Source organism: Macaca mulatta, chromosome 18 (assembly GCF_049350105.2).
Source record: "Macaca mulatta isolate MMU2019108-1 chromosome 18, T2T-MMU8v2.0, whole genome shotgun sequence".
Classification (NCBI taxonomy): domain Eukaryota; kingdom Metazoa; phylum Chordata; class Mammalia; order Primates; family Cercopithecidae; genus Macaca; species Macaca mulatta.
In genome coordinates this window covers 68981564-69005160 of record NC_133423.1, presented here as the reverse complement: position 1 = coordinate 69005160, position 23597 = coordinate 68981564, and the positions used below count along the sequence as shown (strand labels likewise).

General features: G+C 44.3%; 1 protein-coding gene across 7 annotated transcripts in view; it reads right to left on the bottom strand.

Moving 5' to 3' along the window:
• The window catches only part of TMEM241 (transmembrane protein 241), a 157519-nt gene that overhangs the window by 113652 nt on the left and 20270 nt on the right, over window positions 1-23597 (bottom strand). For all 7 annotated transcript variants that reach the window (XR_013408229.1, XR_013408228.1, XM_077975013.1 and 4 more), the window contains one exon: window positions 7216-7297. Coding sequence is in view for 5 of the 7 variants with exons in the window: in XM_077975013.1 (XP_077831139.1) it covers window positions 7216-7297 (82 nt within the window). In the remaining 2 variants the exon portion in view is untranslated. The remainder of the gene's footprint in view (window positions 1-7215; window positions 7298-23597) is intronic.

Genomic DNA, 23597 nt, shown 5'->3' with positions numbered 1-23597 from the left:
TGTAAGCCACCACACATCGTCTCTGGAAGAAGGTGAGGTGTCTGAATATGCATATGTGCACATGTAAGTGAATATTCATAAACTGACTTGCATGACATAGACTGCAGTGTTTATTTACATTCATCTTACTATTCTGCCATTAGATGGCAAACTCCTTGAGGGCAGAGGAGCAGACTGCCTTCTTTCCCAGTCTCCAGTACAAGCTGGGAGGTCCTTTTTGTCCTTCATTTGAGGATCACATAAAGTAGCTTCCTGGTATGTAAGGGCCTCAACATATGAAAAATAAATACCTTGCAGTACCAGGAGCTCCTCCAATTCGGCAAAATGCTAATCCTAAGAGAGATGCCAGGGAATCAGAAAAGGCCTAAGGGGGCCTCAGTCTTCCAGCCTGGCATTAATGCATGGGTGGGAATGGTGGGCGGACTTGCCTGCTCTCAGGGAATGGCTGTTTTCTTTGCACTTTATCCAAGTCCACTAACCGAATTCAGTTAAACTAAATGTGCATATGCCACAGGAACACAGAGGAGTTCGGAGTGAGACAAGTAAGAACACAATATCACCCCCTCCTTTTCATGTAATCCTCAAGAAAACTCCTACTGGAACCTAGGTGATTTTTTTTTTTTTTTTTGGAAACAGAGTCTCGCTCTGTCATCCAGGTTGGAATACAGTGGCGTGATCTCAGCTCACTGCAACCTCCGCCTCCCGGATTCAAGCGGTTCTTCTGCCTCAGCCTCCTGAGTAGCTGGGATTACAGGTGCGTGCCACCATGCCCAGCTAATTTTCTGTATTTTTAGTAGAGACGGAGTTTCACCGTGTTGGCCAGGATGGTCTCGATCTCCTGACCTCATGATCCATCCGCCTCGGGCTCCCAAAGAGCTGGGATTATAGGTGTGAGCCACCAAGCCTGGCGTAGGTGATATTTCTTTTTTATTGCGGTAAAATATACATCACAAAAAGTTGCCACCTTAACCATTTTTAAGTGCATAGTCCGTTCACACTGCATTATGTACATTCACACTGTTGTACAACCATCACCACTCTCCATTGCCAGAACTCTTTTCATCTTGCAAAACTGAAACTCTGTGCCCATTAAACACTAACTCTTCATTCTCCCCTACCCCCACCCCGATAGCCACCATACTACTTTCTGCCTTTATAAATTTCATTACTGTAAGTACCAGATATAAGTGGAGTCGCACAGTATTTGTCTTTTTTGTGACTGACTTATTTAGCATAATGTTCTCAAGGTTCATCCGTGTTGCAGCATGTGGCAGGATTTTCTTCCTTTTTAAGGCTGAATAATATTCCATTGTTTGTATTTGTGTTTTTATTTTCATTTTTTTGAGACAGAGTCTCGCTCTGTTGCCCAGGCTGGAGTGCAATGGTGCAATCTTAGCTCACTGCAACCTCTGCCCCCCAGGTTCAACCAATTCTCCTGCCTCAGCCTCCCAAGTAGCTGGTATTACAGGCATTCACCACCATGCCCAGCTAATTTTTTGTATTTTTAGTAGAGGCAGGGTTTCTCCATATTGGTCAAGCTGGTCTCGAACTCCTGACCTCAGGTGATCCACCGCCTTGGCGTCCCAAAGTGCTGGGATTGCTGGCGTGAGACACCGCATCCAGCTCCATTGTTTGTATTTATCATATTTTATCTATTTATCCATCAGTGGGCACTGAGATTGCTTCTACCTTTTGTCTATTGTGAATAATAGCCAAACGAATACGGATGCACAAGTATCTCTTCCTGTCCCTTCTTTCAATTCCTTTGGGTATCCACCCAAAAGTGGAACTGCTGAATCACATAATAATCCTATTTTTGATGTTTTGAAGAAGCACCATACTGTTTTCCATGGCAGCTGCACCACTGTGCATCTCCACCCGTGGTGCTCAAGGGTTCCAACTTCTCCACGTCTTTACTAACACTTGTTATTCTCTGTTTTTTTGGTAACAGCCATTCTCACGGGTGTGAAGTGGTACCTCCTACAGTTTTGATTTGCATTTTCCTAATGATTAATGATGTTGAGCCTCTTTTCATGGATTTATCAGTCTTTAAATGTCATCTGTGGAGAAACATCTGTTCAAGTCTTTTGCCCGTTTTTCAATCAGGTTGTTTGCGTTTGTTCTGTTAAGTTTTATGAGTTCTCTATACAGCCTATAAGTGAATCCCGCAATTGATGAGTGATTTGCAAATATTTCTTCCCTTTCTGGGGGTTGCCTTTTTACTTTGTTGATAGTATCCTTTAAAGCACCAAAATTTTTCATTTTGATGAGGTCCAATTACTCTATTTTTCTTCTGTTGCCTGTGTGTTTGGTGTCATATCCAAGAAATCCTTGCCAAATCCAACATCATGGAACTTTTTCCTTAAAAGTTCAATGTTAATAATAAGCCATTTTATGGCCGGGCACAGTGGCTCACGCCTGTAATCCCAGCACTTTGGGAGGCTGAGGCGGGTGGATCACCTGAGGTCGGAAGTTTGAGACCAGCCTGACCAACGTGGAGAAACCCCATCTCTACTAAAAATACAAAAGTAGCCAGGCATGGTGGTGCATGCCTGTAATCCCAGCTACTCAGGAGGCTGAGGCAGGAGAATCACTTGAACCCGGGAGGCGGAGGTTGCGGTGAGCCGAGATTGCGCCATTGCACTCCAGCCTGGGCAGTAGTGAGAGCAAAACTCCATCTCAAAAAAAAAAAAAAAAAAAAAAGCCATTTTATAAGAGTTACAGGACAATTTTTAGAGGGAGCAGGATGATAAGAAAAATCCGGGGAGGAGTTTACTGTATCTAATCCTTGTAGTTGGACTCTGATCACCTGTGATGAAAACACAATGCGACAGAGGGAGCTGTCTCTCATCAGCAGTAACAGGGACATTAGGGGCGGATGCTCCATTCTGCACCAACGTTTACACTCTTCCTTCGTGGATCCAAATTCCTTTGTGATATTGGAGCCAAACAAGGAGAGAGGGGACCCACGGGTACCATTTTGCTTAACTGAGTAACTCACTCCACATGGGTTTAATGATCCATGTGTGTTTCCTCACCAACATCCTCCCATCGCTCACACAGTCCCATCTCCATCCCCGGTATGTTGAGTGAATATTGTGCTCACGGAAGAGAGAAACAAGGACCAGCCATTAGGAAGGACCAAGATCAAGGGGCTCAGCAAGGAAAACAACTCCTGTCCTGTCAAGGTGCCTTGACCTAGACTTGCAGGGTCCCTCCAGCTGCAGACCCTGGCCTCCCCCAAGCAAGCAAACAGCATGGCTTGAGCCAAATCACCAATGCCAGGATGGCCTCTCGCCACCAAACTCAGTAATGTAGGAATTTGTACATCTGTTCTGAACGCTGGTCAGCACAGGCTGAGGCAGTCCTGTCCAGCTGAGAAGGTTTTTGACCAGGAAATTATAACAAGAGTCATGAGCCATCAAAGTCATACTGTCCCTCCAAGACTGACACCCATCAGAGCCATCATCACTGTGACCTTACTCAGTGTAGGACAGCTGGGCAAGCAGGCCTGAAGCAGCCCAAGTCCAAATCACATTTCATCGAGACTGGTGACAGAAAGTGCCTGGCACATGCTTAACATCAAATATTCATGGTGGCTGTTCCCATGGTGAGCAGCATGTCTTTCACTCCCTGCCCCATCCCTTTCAGTTCCTCAAGGTCAGAAACCAGGTCTTGTTTGTCATGATGCCCCCAGCACATAGTAGGTCCCAAATAACTATGTGGTGAATGGATAGCTACAAGAAAAATCTCCTTTCCCTTAACTCTGTAGATCATTTGGTTGTGAGTCTGAGGTAGAAAAATCGACCAAGAGATTTTCCCATGGCATCTGTGCAGAGTTAACTCAGCTTCCTACCAGGAGCTACACATCAGGAGAACAGAACTTCAGGGCCTTGTCAGATAAAGGAGAGCTTAAGTGTTCCTCATAACAATACATCTACAGATTGTAATGGAGCACTTTTCCCCCATTCCTTATGGATTCATTCAACTGACAGCTTGGCACCAGCATATTGATGCCTGTTTTCTATCCAACACAAACTGTACAAGTGCCTCATGTTTATCCACTCTATAAATTTCTAAGCAACAATGTAAAAACAAAGAGCTCAGAAAACAAAGAAAAGATGCTGGGTTGATTTATTTTACTATAAAACAATAATAAGCATCTGCTTTCTGCCCTCCTCCCACTCTAATTGGGTGTATTTGGTTTTTGGTTGTTTCCCTTTGTTCAAAGATTTTGAATTGCAACAGCTTCTTTTTGCTTATTTAAGAAGACTGTGCTCTCAGCAGGGTGCAGTGGCCCATGTCTACAGTCCCAGCTATTCGGGAGGCTGAGGCAGGAGGATGACGTCAGCCCAAGAGTTTGAGGCCAGCATGGGCAACACAGTGAGACCCCCATCTCTAAAAAATGGCTGTGCTCTACGGGAATGCCACTCAAAGTGCTGGTCCTCAAGAAGATAAGGACTTGGCAAGAGAATGTAAAATCAATGCATTGCTTCCTTCTTTGAAATGTCTTGCTATGAAAAACAAAAAGCCAGCTCAATTAAACAGTGTGATTAGTGCCAAAGTTGATCTCCTCATGGACAGGTAACAAAGAATTCAAAGACCAGTACAGCTGCAGATCACAGCTCAAGAAGCCCTGCTATAGGCTGCAGAACTCCCCACCTGCCTGAAAACACACTAGACTGACATTTACCATGGTCTTCTGAGAGGGTTTGGCCACCTGGTATCAGTACCTCTTTTTTTTTTTTTTTTTTTTCGTGGTAACGTACTCCAACATTGAGGATCCATTACAACCTGCTCTCCATATGTGGGATCCAGGCAGAGATCCTATATGACTAGGCCTCTAAGTGTCTACAACCACAGTGAATGGTTCAGGAAGGTCTTGATCCAGGGCTGGCCAATCAACATAATTCCAACCTTGTGGCCAGTTTTCAGATCAAGGATGGGTAGTGGCCCTGACTGACCCAATCAGAGTGAAGCCCAGGACTCAAGCAGGAACTACCAGGAAAATGGTCTCTTACCACTAAAGTTGTGAGAACGTGAGGCTGCACCCATTGTTGGGGGCAGCTGTACAGCACTCACTGTGGTGGTAGGGGCGGGCTGGATGTGAAAAGAAACAAAGACGGGGAGCAGAATTGAAAGACAGAGAAACTGGCTTCTGAGTATAATACTGGAGCCTCTGGACAAAGCCGTTTGTGAAGTAGGTTTCCACCCCAAGACTTTTCAGTTATATGAATTGGTAAATCTTCCTTTTGCTTAGACCAGTTTTTGAGCTTTCTAACACTTGCAACTGAAAGAGTCTAATGTTATACAATGACTACTACACCCTGGACTCACTCTAAAATCCATACGCATTGGTCCTAAAGAAACAATTCTGAAAAGGCAAAAGGTGGGGAGTTAGAAGAGCTGCCATTCCAGGTGCAGTAGCTCGTGCCTGTAATCCCAGTGTTCTGGGAGGCTGAGGCGGGAGGATCGCTTGAGCCCAGGAGTTCAAGACCAGTCTGGGCAACAGAGCAAGACCCCATCTCCAAAAGAAAATAAATAAATAGCTGGGTGTATCGGCACATACCTGTATTCCCTGCTACTCGGGAGGCTGAGGTGGGAGGATCACTTGAGCCTATTGAGCCCAAAAGGTCAAGGCTCCAGTGAGCTGTGACTGTGCCACTGCACTCTAGCCTGGGCCACAAGATCACAAGAACAAGACCCTGTCTCAAAACAAAAACAAAAACAAAAAAAACGGGAGCTGCCACTCTCTGGGACTAGAGGCAGGTTTAGCAAGACTTTCCACACCTACGTCTCTCCCTCTGTCAGGTGGTTAGCAGCTGCCTCACCTATCATCTGTCAAAAGATTGCAAGAATCACATAAAAGGACATGAAGGAAATCACTCTGGAAGCCTATGGAAAAAAAGCACTGTATGAACAAAAAGTACTATTATTACGAACGCAACACCTTGTTATTCAAACTTCAAAATTCTGGCAAACGTAACTATCCAGAGCCTAAGAAAAAATTTAAAAGCACTTGAGCAACACATTGCTTTTACCAAAATCCGATAGTCTATGGCATAGGAGAGGAAATACTCTCTGCAGGCCAAAGGGTATAAACTGAGACAGTAAGAGCCTGAGAACAAAGAAGGCGCAGCAGACAACCAGGGCAAGCCTCGTGGTCTGAGCTGAGCAGCAACGTGCACCGTGGGTCAGTTCTCAAGCCCACCCAGGAAGGTTCTTCCCCATTGCATATATCACCCCATCTACTCAAGCTTATGAATCATGAAAGAAAAATGATTATTTAACTTCAAAATTACAGTCCTCACTGCTATTTTGCAACTTTGGAGTTGCTGTCCTAACAACAACATTGTTATCCAATTAGGCAGAGTTTGTTTGTTTTTACTGTTTTTATAGCTGAGATCTAAGGGGCTAACATAACAACAAGAATTTTACATTAAAAGACTAAATTGTCTTGCACATTCTGCACTTTCCCCGAAGTTAGAATACAACTATTTTCTGATAGATAAAAACAGTTGGCAGTCATGGTACAAGACTAGAGGAGGTATTAACATCTTTCCTGATTTTTAAGCCACCTTCTGTTAATGATGGTTTTAATGGATTCTCTTTTGATGGCAAAATAAATAAATTTTTGGAGTTCCAAATAATGTATCTGGAAGTAGCTTTGCTCTTCACAGTTCCTGCATTTGAGGAGCTCAGTCCTGCCGGGAAGTGGTGGGAGAACAAAACAGTCAGCTTGTTTTACTAGCTTCCCCATGTACAGGACATCAACCCTGTGCCAGGCATTTGCATCCACAACCAAGCTCACCAGGTCACATTACCAGTGGGCAGGGTTTGGTTCCTCAGAAGCAAGGAGTAGTTTGGGCCCTGCCTTCCTGTTCCCGTGGACAGCCTGCATTCAGGCAGAGCTCGGACATTCCCACTCTGCCCATCTCCATGGGGAAGCAGTCCCAGCAGGGCCTGTCTCTGGCCGGCTCCACAAATACCACTACTCTTTTTCTCCCTGTGCATCCCCACCTTGTAACACAAGTTGGCCTTCCCTGTTATCTGATTATCTTCAACTCAACAAAAGGGGGCCCAAGACTTGTTCTCCAATCTAGCTTTATCATTATTAAAGTGATTCTCTGCCCTTATTGATCTGAGGCACGGTAAGTTAAAAGGCAAAGGGGAAAGGGAGAAAGGAGTTGTTCCCCCTGAACCTCTAACACTTACCAGTCTGGACAAGGCTCTGGACCCAGCATAGATCATACCCACAAACAGCACTGAAGCAGGAAGCCACGCCAGAACATGAGATCTGAAAAGAGGGAGAAAAAGCAGTAACACTTTTGCCCCTTTTTGTTAAGAAAGACATAGCTGCAAAGGTTGACCCTCCAGATGCATCAACTACAGCAACAGAGGCTGTCTAAACATCCCTGGCAGACTTGTTGAGTGAGATGTGGTCTTCATTCACTGAGTAGTGGAGGCAGACAAAGCCATCCTACCCACAATCCCATCGTTACCGATCACCTAGCCTAAGAGGTCCCAGAAACGGAAATGGTAACGCCTTGCTGCAGCTTGGAAGAGAGAACAGATTGGTTTTTTTTTTCAAGGGCAGTGAACAATTATTCTTTGGATTTTAAGTAGCCAAAAGTTTTGAATCCACAACAAATTATTAAAAATTGAAAAGGTTATTTACCCAGGCACTACACCAAACAGCTCCGTGGAATCACAATAAAAAGAACCAGTTTCAAGGGACGAAGTTGAAAAAAATAATGCCAGAACTTCAGTTGGGTGGCCATAGTCTGGCTTTTTCAACCATTAACCTGGCATTGCTGGAATTCTGGTTCAGGGACTCTTCAAGGACTTCCGAAGGGTACATTTATTTTTCAATTGTAGCCACACCAGGAACTGCTTTTCTCTTACAAGTCAGAATCAAAATCCTAGTTCTCGCATGCAGTGCATATCACTGAGGTTGCAACCTGCTTCTCTCATTAGCTAGAAATGCATTTTATTGGCCGGGCATGGTGGCTCAGGCCTGCAATCCCAGCACTTTGGGAAACCACGACAGGTGCATCAGTTGAGGTCAGGAGTTCTAGACAAGCCAGGCCAACATGGTGAAACCCCATCTCTACTAAAAATACAAAAGTTAGCCGCGCCTGGTGGTGGCGAGCGCCTATAATCCCAGCTACGCGGGAGGCTGAGGGAGGAGAATCACTTGAGCTCAGGAGGCAGAGGTTGCAGTGAGCTGAGATCAGGCCACTGCAATCAAGCCTGGATGACACAAGACCTTGTCTCAAAAAAATAAAAAAGAAATACATTCGATCTACTAATTCAAGTTCCCAGAGTTAATCCTAATAATGAATAAAAATAAATGAAATTATTCCAGCAGGATATAACATAATAATCCCAACTAACTCAATGAACTGATCTCCTGGCATGATGCCTGCTCAAGAAATGGTCTTTGTTAATTTTATTAGCATGGGCAGGCACTCCATCCAACATGAGGCCTGATATGTACAACTTCCCAGAGAATCTAGCATTTAAATGTTTCCAATCTCTAGTAAGGGCCTTCAAACCTTACTCGCTATATAAATTCATTGTGCAAATAGTCACAGCAACTTACAAGGTGCTGAGAATTATCAATAACAGCAGCATCATAGGTAACATTTATTGAGCACTTGCCACAAACCAGGCACTTTGCTGGCTTTTTGTTTTATATGTTTTAAATGTTTTATATGCTGCATTTTTGTTTTAAATGTTTTATATGCTACATCTTTCTTAAAGCTGCACAACAATCTTATGAGGAAGGTATTTATTATTATTACCCTCATTGTGCAGATGAGGAAACTGAGACACAAGAGTTTAGATAATTTGCCTGTGGTTAGAAGAGCTGGTAAATGGCAAAGCCAGAATTTGAATTGAGGTCTGTCTGGCTCCAAAGCCCTAGCTGTTAAATGCCCATTCATATTTTGCCTTCACGGATCTCATAATCTAATGGGAGACACTGACATACAAATAGATAAGCTGCAAACACTTGGATAATTGACCAAGCGGCCAATTATCTGAGGGATACTCTGTTCTCACTAGTCCTGCTGCGATAGATGTCGGCATCCCCAACCAAAAGATGAACAGATAAAGTAAGATCCCAACCTCCATCACAATGGGTCAGGGGTGACATCAGTCAATTGCTATTCTTCTAGGAAATGGCTTTTCCCACTTGACATTAAGCTCGCATGAATCAAGGGAGGCAGGATACAGGCCCATGGCCTGTTGTGCACCAGAAGGAAGCCCAGAGCACATACTGCAGGCAGGGCACTGAGGAGGAAGGAGGAGGTGCACTGGGTGAGACGGCAGCTGGCCTCACTGCGGGAGGCCCAGGACTTTGGAATGTAAGGTCAGCGAGGCCCCAGACATGTGTACTCCATGCCCTCGTAAAACAAAGAAAACTGCTGAGTTATATATTCCAAGAGGCATCAGGGTGTCTGAATGCCCAGGGACGCGAGGAAAAGAAAATATGCCTAGGGAACACCTTGTATTTTAACCCTCCTACCCTCAAATACAAAGAAATAACTTTAACTAGAAAAGAGATACACAGGACTAGTACGACCAAACAGACTTCTGGGAAGTGTTAGAGGACAGCGGAGTGAGCATCTGGCTCCAGACGTGGGACCACCTCCCAGGCACGGGATCCCGGTGCGTGTGTTCTCCAAAGTCATCTCCCTCAGGGGCAACAGGGCCAAAGCAACACACACTCATGGCACTTCAGACACACAGGAGAGGTGGCAGACTGCAGAGCCACCACGTCAGTGTGATGGCTGTATTTCTCCACCACACACCAACCTAAGACCATAGCCACTGCTAAGAATAATACATTTGAATCACTGGAAAAATTGCTGACAAAACAGGTGTGGGCAAGGCAAGTGTGAAGGGATAGGGCAAAAAGGAAAAAGAATTAAAAATCAAAGACTCTGGATTTGTATTGTTTCAAAGTATCTAAGGTCTCATTCTACTTTAACCACGTACTTCAGTGGAAAATCATAGAGTATATGCTAAGTGTAGTATATGCAAGAAAAGGATACCAGTCAACAATCCACACACAAACGAAAAGCCTTACCACAAAATCAGCAAATTAATGCACATTTATATGTCTTTAATTAAAATAAATAGACTGTTTCAGCAAAAGATGATTCCCTAGGCCAGGTGCAGTAGCTCACACCTATAAACCCAGCACTTCGGGAGGCCAAAATGGGAGGATAATTTGAGGCTGGGAGTTTCAGACCAGTCTGGGCAATACAGCAAGCCTGTCACTACAAAAAATTTAAAAATTCAGCTGAGTGTGGTGGGTTGAGACTGTAGTCTCAGCTACTCAGGAGGCTAAGGTGGGAGAATCATTTGAGCCCAGGAGGTCAAGGTTGCAGTGAACCATGATCATGCCATTGCTCTGCAACCTGGACAGCAGGGGTAAGACCTTGTCTCTTAAAAAAATATATAAAAATAGGCCAGGAGTGGTGACTCACCCCTGTAATCCCAGCACTTTGGGAGGCCGAGATGGGCAGATCACAAGGTCAGGAGGTTGAGAGCAGCCTGGCCAATATGGTGGAACTCTGTCTCTACTAAAAATACAAAAATTAGCTGGGTGTGGTGGCCGGCGCCTGTAGTCCCAGCTACTCAGGAGGCTGAGGCAGGAGAATCACTTGGATCCAGGAGGTGGAGGTTGCAGTGAGCCAAAATCATGCCACTGCACTCCAACCTGGGTGACAGAGTGAGACTCCATCTCAAAAAAATAAAAAATAAAAATAAGATTCCCTGATTTATGTGACTTTCAATCAATCCACTAATTATCTGACTGACAGAGTCAGAAAAGGGAGCTGCTGGATATATCATTAATGTCTCCTCCACCCCTCAAATACACTGTGTCACACGGGTGGGAACTGAATGTGTTTTGTTCACATAAAATAAATGAAAACACTACATTGATAACTGTTATAAAGGAGACTAAAGGACTATGCTATACCATAAGGGAAACTGACCTAATCAGTGAGAATAGGGAAATCTTACCCATATAAGTGATGTTTGAGACGAAATTCAAAGTTAAACTGGCTACAGGAGACAGGGTAGAACAGTGCAAGGGATGCGACATTCCAGACATAAACATGGCATGTGCAAAGGCCCTGTGGCAACAGGAAATTGGAGGAAGGCAAGTGTAGCTTGAGTAGATAGAGGAATAAACTCAGGGTAGGGAGGGCATAATATGGTCTAATTTGCATTTTGACAAGGTTGCTCTGGCTATAGTATGGAGAACACGTTGGAACAGGGTTTGGGTGGTGCATTAAGACAAGAAAAAGTTGAAAAGGCTTGACTGGAGAAAATCATTAATTCAGTCTTAAAAATTATTAATTTGAGATGCTTTTAGGACACTCAACCAGAGATATCGAGTAGGCAACTGGATCACGGATCCTTTCCTGTCCTCTAGTGAGCAAGAATGCACTGTTAAGTACATCTTACATTTGATTTTACTGTATTTCCTTATCCTTCAGTTTTGAGAATAAAATACACAAGGTGGGTGGATCATGAGGTCAGGAGATTGAGACCATCCTGGCCAACATAGTGAAACCCATCTCTACCAAAAATACAAAAATTAGCTGGGCATGGTGGCCTGTGCCTGTAATCCCAGCTGCTCGGGAGGCTCAAGCAGGAGAATCTCCTGAACCTGGAAGGCAGAGATTGCAGTGAGCCGAGACTGCCACTACACTCCAGCCTGGCGACAGAGCAAGACTCCCTCTCAAGAAAAAAATAAATAAATACACATAACATTTTCTTCAACATAATGTCTCCCTTTAGTTTATTATTACAGCAATAAGAGCCTTCTGTGGCTTGGAAAGACGTTGTCACAAAACTATTCTTCATTGCTATGGTCTGAATCTGCATCCCCTCAAAAGTCACATGTTGAAGTTCTAACCTCCAAAGTGATGGTACTAGGACGTGGTGTCTTGTGGGAAGTGATTATGCCATAAGGGAAGAGCCTTCATGAATGGGATTAGTGTCCCTATAAAACAGCCGCAGGCAAGGCGCGATGGCTCACGCCTGTAATGCCAGCACTTTGGGAGGCCGAGGTGGGTGGATCACGAGCTCAGGAGACCAAGACCATCCTGGCCAACATGGCCAACCCATCTATACTGAAAATACAAAAATTAGCTGGGCGTGGTGGCCTGTGCCTGTAGTCCCAGCTACTCGGGAGGCTGAGACAGGAGAATCGCTTGAACTCAGGAGGCTTGCAGTGGGCTAAGTAGAGGTTTCAGTGAGCCGAGATCACGCCATTGCACTCCAGCCTGGCGACAGAGTGAGACTCTCTCTCAAAAAAACAAAAAAAAAAGGCCAGGCACGGTGGCTCACACTGGTAATCCCAGCACTCCCAGCACTTTGGGAGGCTGAGGCAGGAGGATTACAAGGTCAAGAGACAGAGACCATCCTGGCCAACATGGTGAAACCCCATCTCTACTAAAAATACAAAAATTAGCTGGGCGTGGTGGCCTGTGCCTATAGTCCCAGCTACTCGGGAGGCTGAGACAGGAGAATTGCTGGAACTCAGGAGGCTTGCAGTGGGCTGAGTAGAGGTTTCAGTGAGCCGAGATCACGCCATTGCACTCCAGCCTGGTGACAGAGCGAGACTCCCTCTCAAAAAAAAAAAAAAAAAAGGCCAGGCATGGTGGCTCACACTGGTAATCCCAGCACTTTGGGAGGCTGAGGCAGGCAGATTACAAGGTCAAGAGATAGAGACCATCCTGGCCAACATGGTGAAACCCCATCTCTACTAAAAACACAAAAATTAGCTCGGTGTGGTGGCCCATGCCTGTAGTCCCAGCTACTCAGGAGGCTGAGGCAGGAGAATTCATGGAACCCAGGAGGCGGAGGTTGCAGTGAGCTGAGATCGTGACACTGCATTCCAGCCTGGGCAACAGAGCAAGACTCCATCTCAAAAATAAAATAAAATAAAATTCCAGGCCCAAGGGAGCTTGTTCACTTCTTGAACCAAGTGAGGACGCAGCTGGAAGGCACCTCCTATGAATCAGAAAAGTGGGCCCTCACCAGTCATCAAATCTGCTGGTGCCCTGATCTTGGACTTCACAGCCTCTAGAGCTGTGATAAATAAATTTCTGTTGTTTATTTATTTATGTATTTGAGATGGAGTCTCGCTCTGTCACCCTGGCTGGAGTGCAATGGCACAAACTCGGCTCACTGCAGCCTCCGCCTCCAGGGTTCAAGTGATTCTCTTGCCTCAGCCTCCTGAGTAGCTGGGATTACAGGTGCCCACTACCACACCTGGCTAATGTTTGTATTTTTTAGTAGAGACGGGGTTTTACCATGTTGGTCAGGCTGATCTCAAACTCCTGACCTCAAGTGATCCGCCTGCCTTGGCCTCCCAAAGTGCTGGGATTACAGGCGTGAGCCACCACACCCGGCCAATTTCTGTTGTTTATAAGCCAGCTGGTCTATGGTATTTTGTTACAGAAGCCCAAATGAACTAAAACACTCGTTAACTCATTAATATTCATTAAGCACCCACTATATTCCAATCTTCTAGTCAATGAAGACACAGCTCTTAATATGACAGACCAAGTCCAGCGGGGGACTTAGGCAATAAACAGACTGTAGTAGTCATGGGAGGAGAGAGAGGGGTGTGGGGGAAGGAGAGAGAATGGCTGACAGCTCCACATACATAATTTCAAGAACTGTTGACGCTTATTCCTGCTGCTCAGGAATAAGGATTTGGATCTCTGGCTTTACAGGTTTCCACAACTGTTATTGTGCTGTCACAATCCGGTGGGGTCAGACCTTTCAACAGTTAGTTACCTGGTATGTATAAAATCCATGACAACTGAGACTTCCATACTTTTCCAGGTAGTATAGAGACAAGGTAAAGACATGAGCTGCAAGTGTAGTGCTTCTTTGTGCTTTTGTCATCTCCTGAAATATTTTTTAAAATCGTTTCTTCAGGAAGAAATGAAGCTACAACTTTAAAATCCTAGTTAGTTCTTCTGTACTTAAGGATTATTTTGTAGGGAGATATGGCAACAAGTGATACAACTCATACCTGATTCTGGGCACTAGAGAGTATAATCTTATAACATTTACATGGTTATCCGAATCTTTCGAAATTATAGTTTTCTTGCTCCCAAGGAACTGCCAGCAATTTGCAGATTAACTTTAGCCAATAGCTCTACGAGACAGAGAAATTTCACACGTTTCCCTGGGCTGAGCTATGTTCTCAGTTCTAGCGTAAGCCAGGTCATGTAGGGGTGCTGGCGGGAAGGATGTACATAGTCCAGGGCAAAAGGTTTCATAGAGTGGAAAGAATGTGACCTTTGTGGTGTTACAGCAGATAAGGAGGCCATTAGCCTGATCCTGTCTCTGCACTAGAGGCTCCTAAGTAAGCAGACCACACCCAAACTTGGATGCATTTCTTGTAACTGACTGAAAAAGAAAAACCAAAACTGAGCCTCAACCAATCACAGTCAACCAACCAACTGGTTAAAAATCAGGGACCTCCCACTGAACTATACCCAAAGAAAGCCAATGCCTAGCTATAGCCAATTATGTAGTATCTTTATTTCCACATTCAGCTACTTCAGCTATAAAAGCTCACAGCCAGGCTGCTGCAGTAGAGTTCTCTAAGCCTCCTCTGGTTCTGAGTGCTGCCTGAGTCATGAATTGTTGTTTGACCAAATAATCTCTGTTAAATTTATTTTGTCTAAAGTTTTTCTTGTCTTTATTGATTTAGGGATAGGGTCTCGCTCTGTTGCCCAGGCTGGAGTGCAGTGTGCCATCACGGCTCACTGCAGCCTCAACCTCCCAGGCTCAAGTAATTCTCCCACCTCAGGCTTCCTAAGTAGCTGGGACCACAGGTGCACGCCACCATGCCATGCTAATTACCTTATTTTATTTTTGTAGAGACAGTGTCTCCCTGTGTTTCTCAGGCTGGTCTTGAACTCCTGGCCTCAAACAACTCTCCCACCTCAGCCTCCCAAAGTGCTAAGATTAACAGGCATGAGCCACTGTGCCCAGCCTAAAGTTTTCCTTTTAATGTGGTCAGGCAAAACTGGATCCATATCCATAGTCTGCAATGAGAACTCACTTTTTTCATTTATCAGATGGGGATAATAATGCTCAGAAGGATTCTGAGAAGATAAGAGAATGAATATACAGTATTGGGGGGCAGTGCATGGCACATTAAAAACAACCACCTCAATAAATGTTGCCCTTCTGGCTTTTCTATACATCACTAAAAGGACAGAAACCATCAAGGAAGACTGACAGATCTGCCTACATAAAATGCAACAGCTAAAAACACCATAAAGAAAATCAACAGAAAATTAACAAACCAGAAAAAAACACTGCCAACATATGAAACAAGCTGGAGTTTAATATCCTTAATGTATGATAAATCAACAAGAAAAAAAAAATCAGCTCTCCAGAAAGAAAGAGTCAGTGGACAAAAACAGGTAATTCTGTCTGTCTCTTTCTCTCTCTCATACACACACACACACAAGAAATATAAATGACCAATAAACATAGGAAAAATTATCCAACTTCCCTAATAATAAAAAGAAATTTAAATTAAATAATTTTGAATTAAAGATACATCAGGCTTTGCCCAAGAAACTAGCAATTTTTAAAAGTTATATCCAATAGAGGGAATAATGAAACCAACACCTGCACGCTGCTGTGAGATACAGACTGGTATCTTTCCGTAACGTATGTACGTACTACTTGGCTGCATTTATCAAAAGCCTCAATATGCATACTTTTTGAGCCAGAAAATTCACTTCCATGACTTTATCCTTGGATATGAGTAAAGTTACCTACAATAAGGTTTTCATTTACAAGTGGAAATAAAACAGCACTCTGGCCTCATTGCTGGTCAGCAAATATGCCAAGCACCTCCGGGTTGGCTACTGTTTCCTCTGCCAGGAACCCTCTTCCCGCAAATTACCTGCATGGCCCGTTCTCTCACAGACTCAGATATCTGCCTAAAAGTTATTTTATCTGTGAGTCTTTCTTACCCACTCTATATAAAATAACCCCCAGTCCCCTGGCCTGTGACACACACACACACACACACACACACACACACACACACACACACACACACACCCCTAACCTCTTACCTGGCTATATTCTCTACATGTACCATGATTGACACATTATGCACTTATATTTTCATGTGTTTATTGTCTCTCTACCTCAACTAGAATGTCAGCTCCACAAGGGCAACAATCTTTGTTTTGCTCCCTGCACATCTCCAGCACCAAGAACAATGCCTGGCATATAGCAGACACTCAAATATTTGCACAATGACTCTCCAAGCATTACTTTGGTAACTTAAAACATTTTTTTGTCTTCTCTCTCTAGATGGTTACAAGAGGAAAACAACAGCAACAAAATCCAGCTATGACCATAACTGACATTTCTTCCTTTTCTCCAGCCTTTTAGAGACTTTGCTCTGAACAGAATTGCCGGTGTTGACAGCTACTTGGTTTTCAAGGGCAGGGATAAAAGCAAAAAATGCCTACATCCCACACCTGTCTCTCTGAAATGGCCCTAATGGGGAATTCTAACAATTTCAAATTCAATAAACATTTATTAACAATCATGCTGTAACCTAGAACTGTGACAACTAACTGCATTAAAAACACACACATATTTTCCTTTAATAGACATGAACTTAAACTTAGAATCTTGGAATAAAGGTAGTTATTGTGCTTTCTATATCTTATCTCTCTTTTACTTATTAAACAGTAGTACCTGGCTGGGCACAGAGGCTCACAGGTTTAATCCCAACACTTTGGAAGGCCAAGGTGGGCGGATCACCTGAGGTCAGGAGTTCCAGACCAGCCTGGCCAACACAGGGAAATCCTGTCTCTACTATAAACACAAAAATTAGCCGGGCATGGTGGTGGGCACCTGTAATTCCAGCTACTCGGGAAGCTGAGGCAGGAGAATTGCTTGAACCCAGGAGGCGGAGGTTGCAGTTAGCCAAGACTGTGCCACTGCACTCCAGTCTGGGCAACAAGAGTGAAACTCCATCTCAAAAAGAAAAAAAAGAAAAAAAGTAGTATCTATCTATACCAGAAATTTTTGAAAATACAGATAGTCAAGGAAAAGATTACAACTACAATGTTACTCCCCACAGGAAACCACTGTTAATACCTTACTATATCTCCTTCCAATCAGTGTCTATATGCACACATATGAACACTCAACAAAAATGGGATGCTATTGTACACATTGTTTACAACCTGCTTCACTTCACATCTTTCCAGGTCAAAAAAGTCATCCCCAATTTATCAATAATTGAATACCAGCCCTACTGCTGGACATTTAAGCTAATCCTACATTTTTACTACTCTAATACTGTGTGGTTACCCTTACATATACAGTCGGCCCTCTGTATCCATGGATTCAATCAATCACAGATCAAAAATATTAGGAAAAAGGCCGGGCAAGGTGGTTTACGCCCTGTAATCCCAGCAGTTTGGGAGGCCGAGGCAGAGGATCACCTGAGGTCAGGAGTTCGAGATCAGCCTGGCCAATCTATAGTAAAACCCCGTCTTGACTAAAAAAAAATGCAAAAATTAGCTGGGCATGGTGGCGCATGCTTGTAGTCCCGGTTACTTGGGAAGCTGAGGCAAGAGAATGGCTTGAACCCAGGAGGTGGAGGCTGCAGTGAGCTGAAATCACACAACTGCACTCCAGCCAGGGCGACAGAGCAAGACTCCGTCTCAAATAAATAAATAAATATTTTTAAAAAGGATGTTTGCATCTGTATTGAACACGGAAAGACCTCTCTCGTCATTATTCTCTAAACAATACAGCATAACAACTATTGACTCGCATTTACGTTGTAATCTAGAGATGATTTAACATGTATGGGAGGACATGTGTAGGTTATGTGCAAATACTGTGCTGTTTTGTATCAGGGACTTTAGCATCTGGAAATGTTGTTATCTGAGAGGGATCCTAGAAGCAGTCCCCCGCAAATATCAAGGGTCAACTGCATTCTTGTCTCATATTCATGGTGTTTTTGCGATATGCAGGATAAATTCCCTGAAGCGGAAACGCTATTAAAAGATAAGTGTATTAAAGTTCGTAACTTGGGGCTGGGTGTAGTGGCTCACGCCTATAATCCCAGCACTTTGGAAGGCTGAAATGGGCAGATCACCTGAAGTCAGGAGTTCAAGACCAGCCTGGCCAACATGGTGAAACCCCATCTCTATTAAAAACACAAAAATTAGCCAGGCATCATGGTGGGCGCCTGTAATCCCAGCTACTCAGGAGGCTGAGGCACGACAATTGCTTGAACCTGAGAGGCAGAGGCTGCAGTGGGCCAAGATCGCACCACTGTACTCCAGCCTGGGCAACACAGTGAGACTCCATCTCAAAAAAAAAAAAAGAAAGAAAAAAGTTCATAACTGGGTACCAAATCACCTTCCAGAGAGGCTGTAATGACCTGCCCTACTTTACAGATCTAATGCTGTCTGATTCTAGGATAGCCAGAGGCCTGATCATTAGGAACAAACTAGGCACATATAACTAATGCAACAATTCGCCACCTCTAATTCTTCAGCTGATGCCATCTGGGCCTTCTGTGCTGGTTTATTCTTTCATTGTCCTGTTGGCCCACAAAGGAGGCAAGATGGAATTAAATCCTGAGAAGGTCCTGGTGGGATCTCAGGAGCCTGTGGTATGCGGGCCTCTAGGGAGCTACTGAGCTACAGAAGAAGGGAAGGGAGAGAGAAGGGAAGGGAGAAGGATGGGAAGGGAGAGGGAAGGCAGAGGGAAAGGAAGGGAAGGGAAGGGAAGAGAGAGAGAAAGAAGAAAGAAAGAAAGACAGAAAAAGAAAGAGAAAGAAAAAGAAAGAGAGAGAAAGAAAGAAAGAAAAGAAAGAGAAAGAAAGAAAAGAAAGGAAAGAAAGAAAGGAAAGAAAGAAAGAAAGAAAAGAAAAGAAAAGAAAAGAAAAGAAAAGAAAAGAAAAGAAAAGAAAAGAAAAGAAAAGAAAGAAAGAAAGAGTGTGTGTGCTGTAAGGTCTCCCAGCAACTCCTAGCCACAAAGACTGCAGACCTTACCATGTTGAAGGACTATTTGCCAAGGGGTCTAATTTGAAAACTGTGGTAATAGATGATCTTTCTTAACTATTAATAAGCACAACTATTGCATCTTGTTTGAATCATGGGCCTGTTTTTTGTTTCCATACACACTCTATCATCCCTAAGAACCCTGATGAACAAAGCATTTTACAAGGAGCTAACAAAAGTCTGTTGGCACGGTTTACAAAACTGTTGTTATTGAGATGAAGGCTAATTAAATTAAATTACTTGTTTTTCAAATAGAGCATGCATTATTGAGAGAACATCTGCTCCCTGAAAACAATTTGCAGTTTAGCTCTTCCTGGGTGCTGAAAAGGCTCCTGAAGCTGAATTTTTAAAAATTCTATGTTACACTGACACCTAGTGGATCATAAAACAGTTTCCAAACATGAAAATAAGACAGCAAAAGGCCAGGCGTGGTGGCTTATGCCTGTAATCCTAACATTTTGGGAGGCTGAGGCAGGAGAGGATCGCTTGAGGTCAGCCTGGCCAACATGGTGAAACCCCATCTCTACTAAAAATACGAAATTAGCCAGGCCTGGTGGTACGCACCTATAATCCCAGCTACTTGGGAGGCTGAGGCAGGAGGATCCCTTGAACCCAGGAGGTGGAGGTTGCAGAGCCAAGAATATGCCACTGTACTCCAGCCTGGGCAACAGAGCAAGACTCTGTCTCAAAAAACAAACAACAAAAAGAAACCAAGGTTCATGTTGACTACTGGCATTGCCTAAAATACTAATACCTTACAAATGTAAAGTCAGTATTTTCTTTAAAGTTGGAAAGGACTTCTGCATATTACATCACTAATTATAGAAGACTTCTAGATTTCTTTTTTTTGGGTCCACTACTGGTGACTATGCTTGTCAGTCTTATTGCCCCCTTTCTCCCTTCTTCTCACTTTCTTTAGACTTTTCTCTTTCATTCTTTACTCTTCCTCCTGACTCAGAGAGGATCACATACCCTTGACAAAGTCCAGCCCTAATATTTCTTGAACCCAAGAGCCCTATGATAGTTTCTCACGGAACATAATTTAGATGCGGAGTCAAAGAACTATGGCCCATAGACCAAACCCCACCTGCTGCCTGTTTCTGAAAATAGCATTTTATTGGCACACTGTCACACCCAACTGTTTATGTATTGTCTATGGCTATTTTTATGCTCTAACAGCAGAGCTGAGTAGCTGCAGCAGAGATAGTAGAGCCCACAAGGCTAAGATATTTACTCCGGGCACATCTGTTGGCCCAATTTAGAATAAGGCAGCCTGAGTCCCAACCTCTGGACCTTACTAGTTGTGGTGCTCAAGGCTTCACACACTAGGCAGTGCCCTGGGCTACACACAAAGGACCATGTGACCATTGGGTTTCTGTAAAGTCCCCCCCCTTTTTTTTTTAAGAGATAGGGTCTCACTATGTTGCCCAGGTTGGTCTCAAACTTCTGGGCTCAAGTGATCTTCCTGCCTCAGACTCCCAAAATGCTGGGATTATAGGCGTGAGCCACCGTGCCCAGCCTCAAGCTCCATTTCTCAAGGCACTTTCATCACTGGCTCTTCCCAGCTCTCTGACCATGCAGAGTCGTAACTTCTTCCCACTTAATGTTTCATTTTTTCTGGTCCAAGATTCTCAACACGTAATCTAGTTCATGCTGAAATGGAAATCTTCAGTAAGGTTCTGACAATCCCTAAAGCCCAATAAGAGCTTCAAAGAAATCAGTCTATAGCTCCCAACACCACAATGTTTGAAAGGCCACTGCTCTGCTCTTCTTCCCCACCAGGCAGTCAGGCTTTGACCCTGCTGCAGTGTTAGGGGCTGTTACCCTGTACCCTCCACTGTCTGGGCAGTTGCCTCCTCCAGCACCACCTTATCTACCTCACCCCTTCCTGGGAGGACCAAGGCTAGATGTGTCACTGAGTGAGCCTCAGGAGATGGACTACAGGAAAAGCACAGAACAGAGGCAATGTTAGTATAAAAAAATAGAGTTGGCTGGGTGTGGTGACTCACACCTGTAATCCCAGTACTTTGGGAGGCCAAGGCAGGTGGGTAGATCACCTGAGGTCAGGAGTTTGAGACCAGCCTGGCCAACATGGTGAAACCCCGCCTCCACAAAAAATACAAAAAAAAAAAAAAAAAATAGCCAAGCACGGTGATGTGGGCCTGTAGCCCCAGCTACTTGGGAGACTGAGGCAGGAGAATTGCTTGAACCTGGGAGGCAGAGGATGCAGTGAGCCAAGATCATCCCACTGCACTTCAGCCTGGGCGACAGAGGGAGGCTCCTCCACAAAAAAAAAAAAAAAAAAAAAAAAAAAAAAGGTCCAGGCGCGGTGGCTTATGCTCGTAATCCCAGCACTTTGAGAGGCCGAGGCGGGTGGATCACAAGGTCAGGAGTTCAAGAGCAGCCTGGCCAAGATGGTGAAACTCCGTCTCTACTGAAAATACAAAAATTAGCCAGGCACAGTGGCAGGAGCCGGTAATCCCAGCTACCCGGGAGGCTGAGGCAGGGGAATCACTTGAACCTGGGGGCAGAGGTTGCAGTGAGCCGAGATCAAGCCACTGTACTTGAGCCTGGGCAACAGCGTGAGAAAGAAAAGCGAAGCAAAGCAAAGCAAAGAAGGAAGGGGAAGGAAAGAAGGAAGGGAGGGAGCGAGGGAGGGAGAGAGAGAAAAGAAAAGAAAAGAAAAAAGGAAAGGAAAGGAAAGGAAAGGAAAGGAAAGGAAAGGAAAGGAAAGGAAAGGAAAGGAAAGGAAGAAAGAGAGAAATAGAGTTGGGGTGCGGCGCGGTGGCTCACGCCTGTAATCCCAGCACTTTGGGAGGCTTAGGTGGGTGGATCACCTGAGGTCAGGAGTTCAAGACCAGCCTGACCAACATAGCGAAACCCTGTCTCTTCTAAAAGTACAAAAATAAGCCAGGTGTGGTGGTGCCCATCTGTAATCCCAGCTTCCTGGGGGGCTGAGGCAAGAGAGTCACTTGAACCCAGGAGGCTCGTGAGCCAAGATCACGCCACTTCACTCCAGGTTGGGTGAGAGAGCAAGACTCTGTCTCAAAAAAAAAAAAAAAAAGTACAGCCAGACACAATGGCACACACCATAAAGTAGTAGTCCCAGCTACTTTAGAAACAGATGGGGAGGATTACCTGAGCCCAGGAGTTTGAGGCCATCATGGACAACATAGCAAGATCCCATCTCTAAAATAAATAAATAAATAAAATGTATGGCCAGGTATGGTGCCTCATGCCTGTAATCCCAGCACTTTGAGAGGTCATCGGGAGGACTGCTTGAGGCCAGGAGTTTGAGACCTACCTGGGTAACATAGTGAGATGCCATCTCTACAAAAATTTTAAAAATTAGCTAAGCATGATGGCTCACACCTATAGTTTCAGCTACTCAGGAGGCTGAGGAGGAGGATCTCTTAAGCCTAGGAATTGGAGGCTACAGTGAGCCATGACTATACCACTGTACTCAAGCCTGGGCAACAGAGCAAGACTCTGTGTCTAAATAAATAAATTTTTTAAAATAAATACAATGTAGACCCTAAATGATTGGTTAACTGTTTATTTCTTTATAAACAGTGCTAAGTTAATTTGGAGTTTTTATAAAAGATACTTGTTATGGTTCTCCAGCAAAGACTCTTGATGAAAAATTAAGGGATGTGGGCTTCTGTTTCATCTCAGAAATTTCTGGTCACAAAGGTATTGAAGCATGAAATTTTTAACTTAGAATTTCTCATCTTTGAAAGCTTGAGAGTTCAAACTTTGCTCTCTTACTTATATCAGATAAAAAGTGGCAAGCAGGTTAACCTGTAGCCTGGCAATACAGGAATTATAGGACTGTGTCTGAAGTTGCCAATGAAATTACACCTGAACCTGCCTTCTGCAATGGTTCCACAATCAAAAAATGAATGCCTTGGTCTCATGGTGCTAACAGATGTCCAGTCAGATAAAACGGGTCACAACGTTCTTTCAGAACCACTTTTTGCAAATACAGGAAGCCTTTAGCAAAGGACTTCAGCATCTGCTGGAAAAATTGCTGCAATGTTCTGCAATGGCTTGGCAACCAGTAACTGCCATGTATTGACAAGTTTATGGCTGTACAACAGTGTTATCTGTCCCAAGACAGTCGGTTCCAAGAGCCTCATCCAAGACTAGGTGGCAACAACCAGTCACCAGGCAAACACCCAGGCAAGAGAATGACCCCATAAGGTTGCTATGCAGGCACAGGAGATACGGCCTCTTTGCAATATAAGAAATGTGTTGGTTGGGCACGGTGGCTCATGCCTATAATCCCAGCACTTTGGGAGGCCGAGGCAGGCGGATCACCCGAAGTCAGGAGTTCGAGACCAGCCTGACCAACATGGTGAAACCACATCTCTACTAAAAATACAAAAAAATTTAACTGGGCATGGTGGTAGGCGCCTGTAATCCCAACTACTCAGGAGGCTGAGGCAGGAGAATTACTTAAACCAAGGAGGCAGAGGTTGA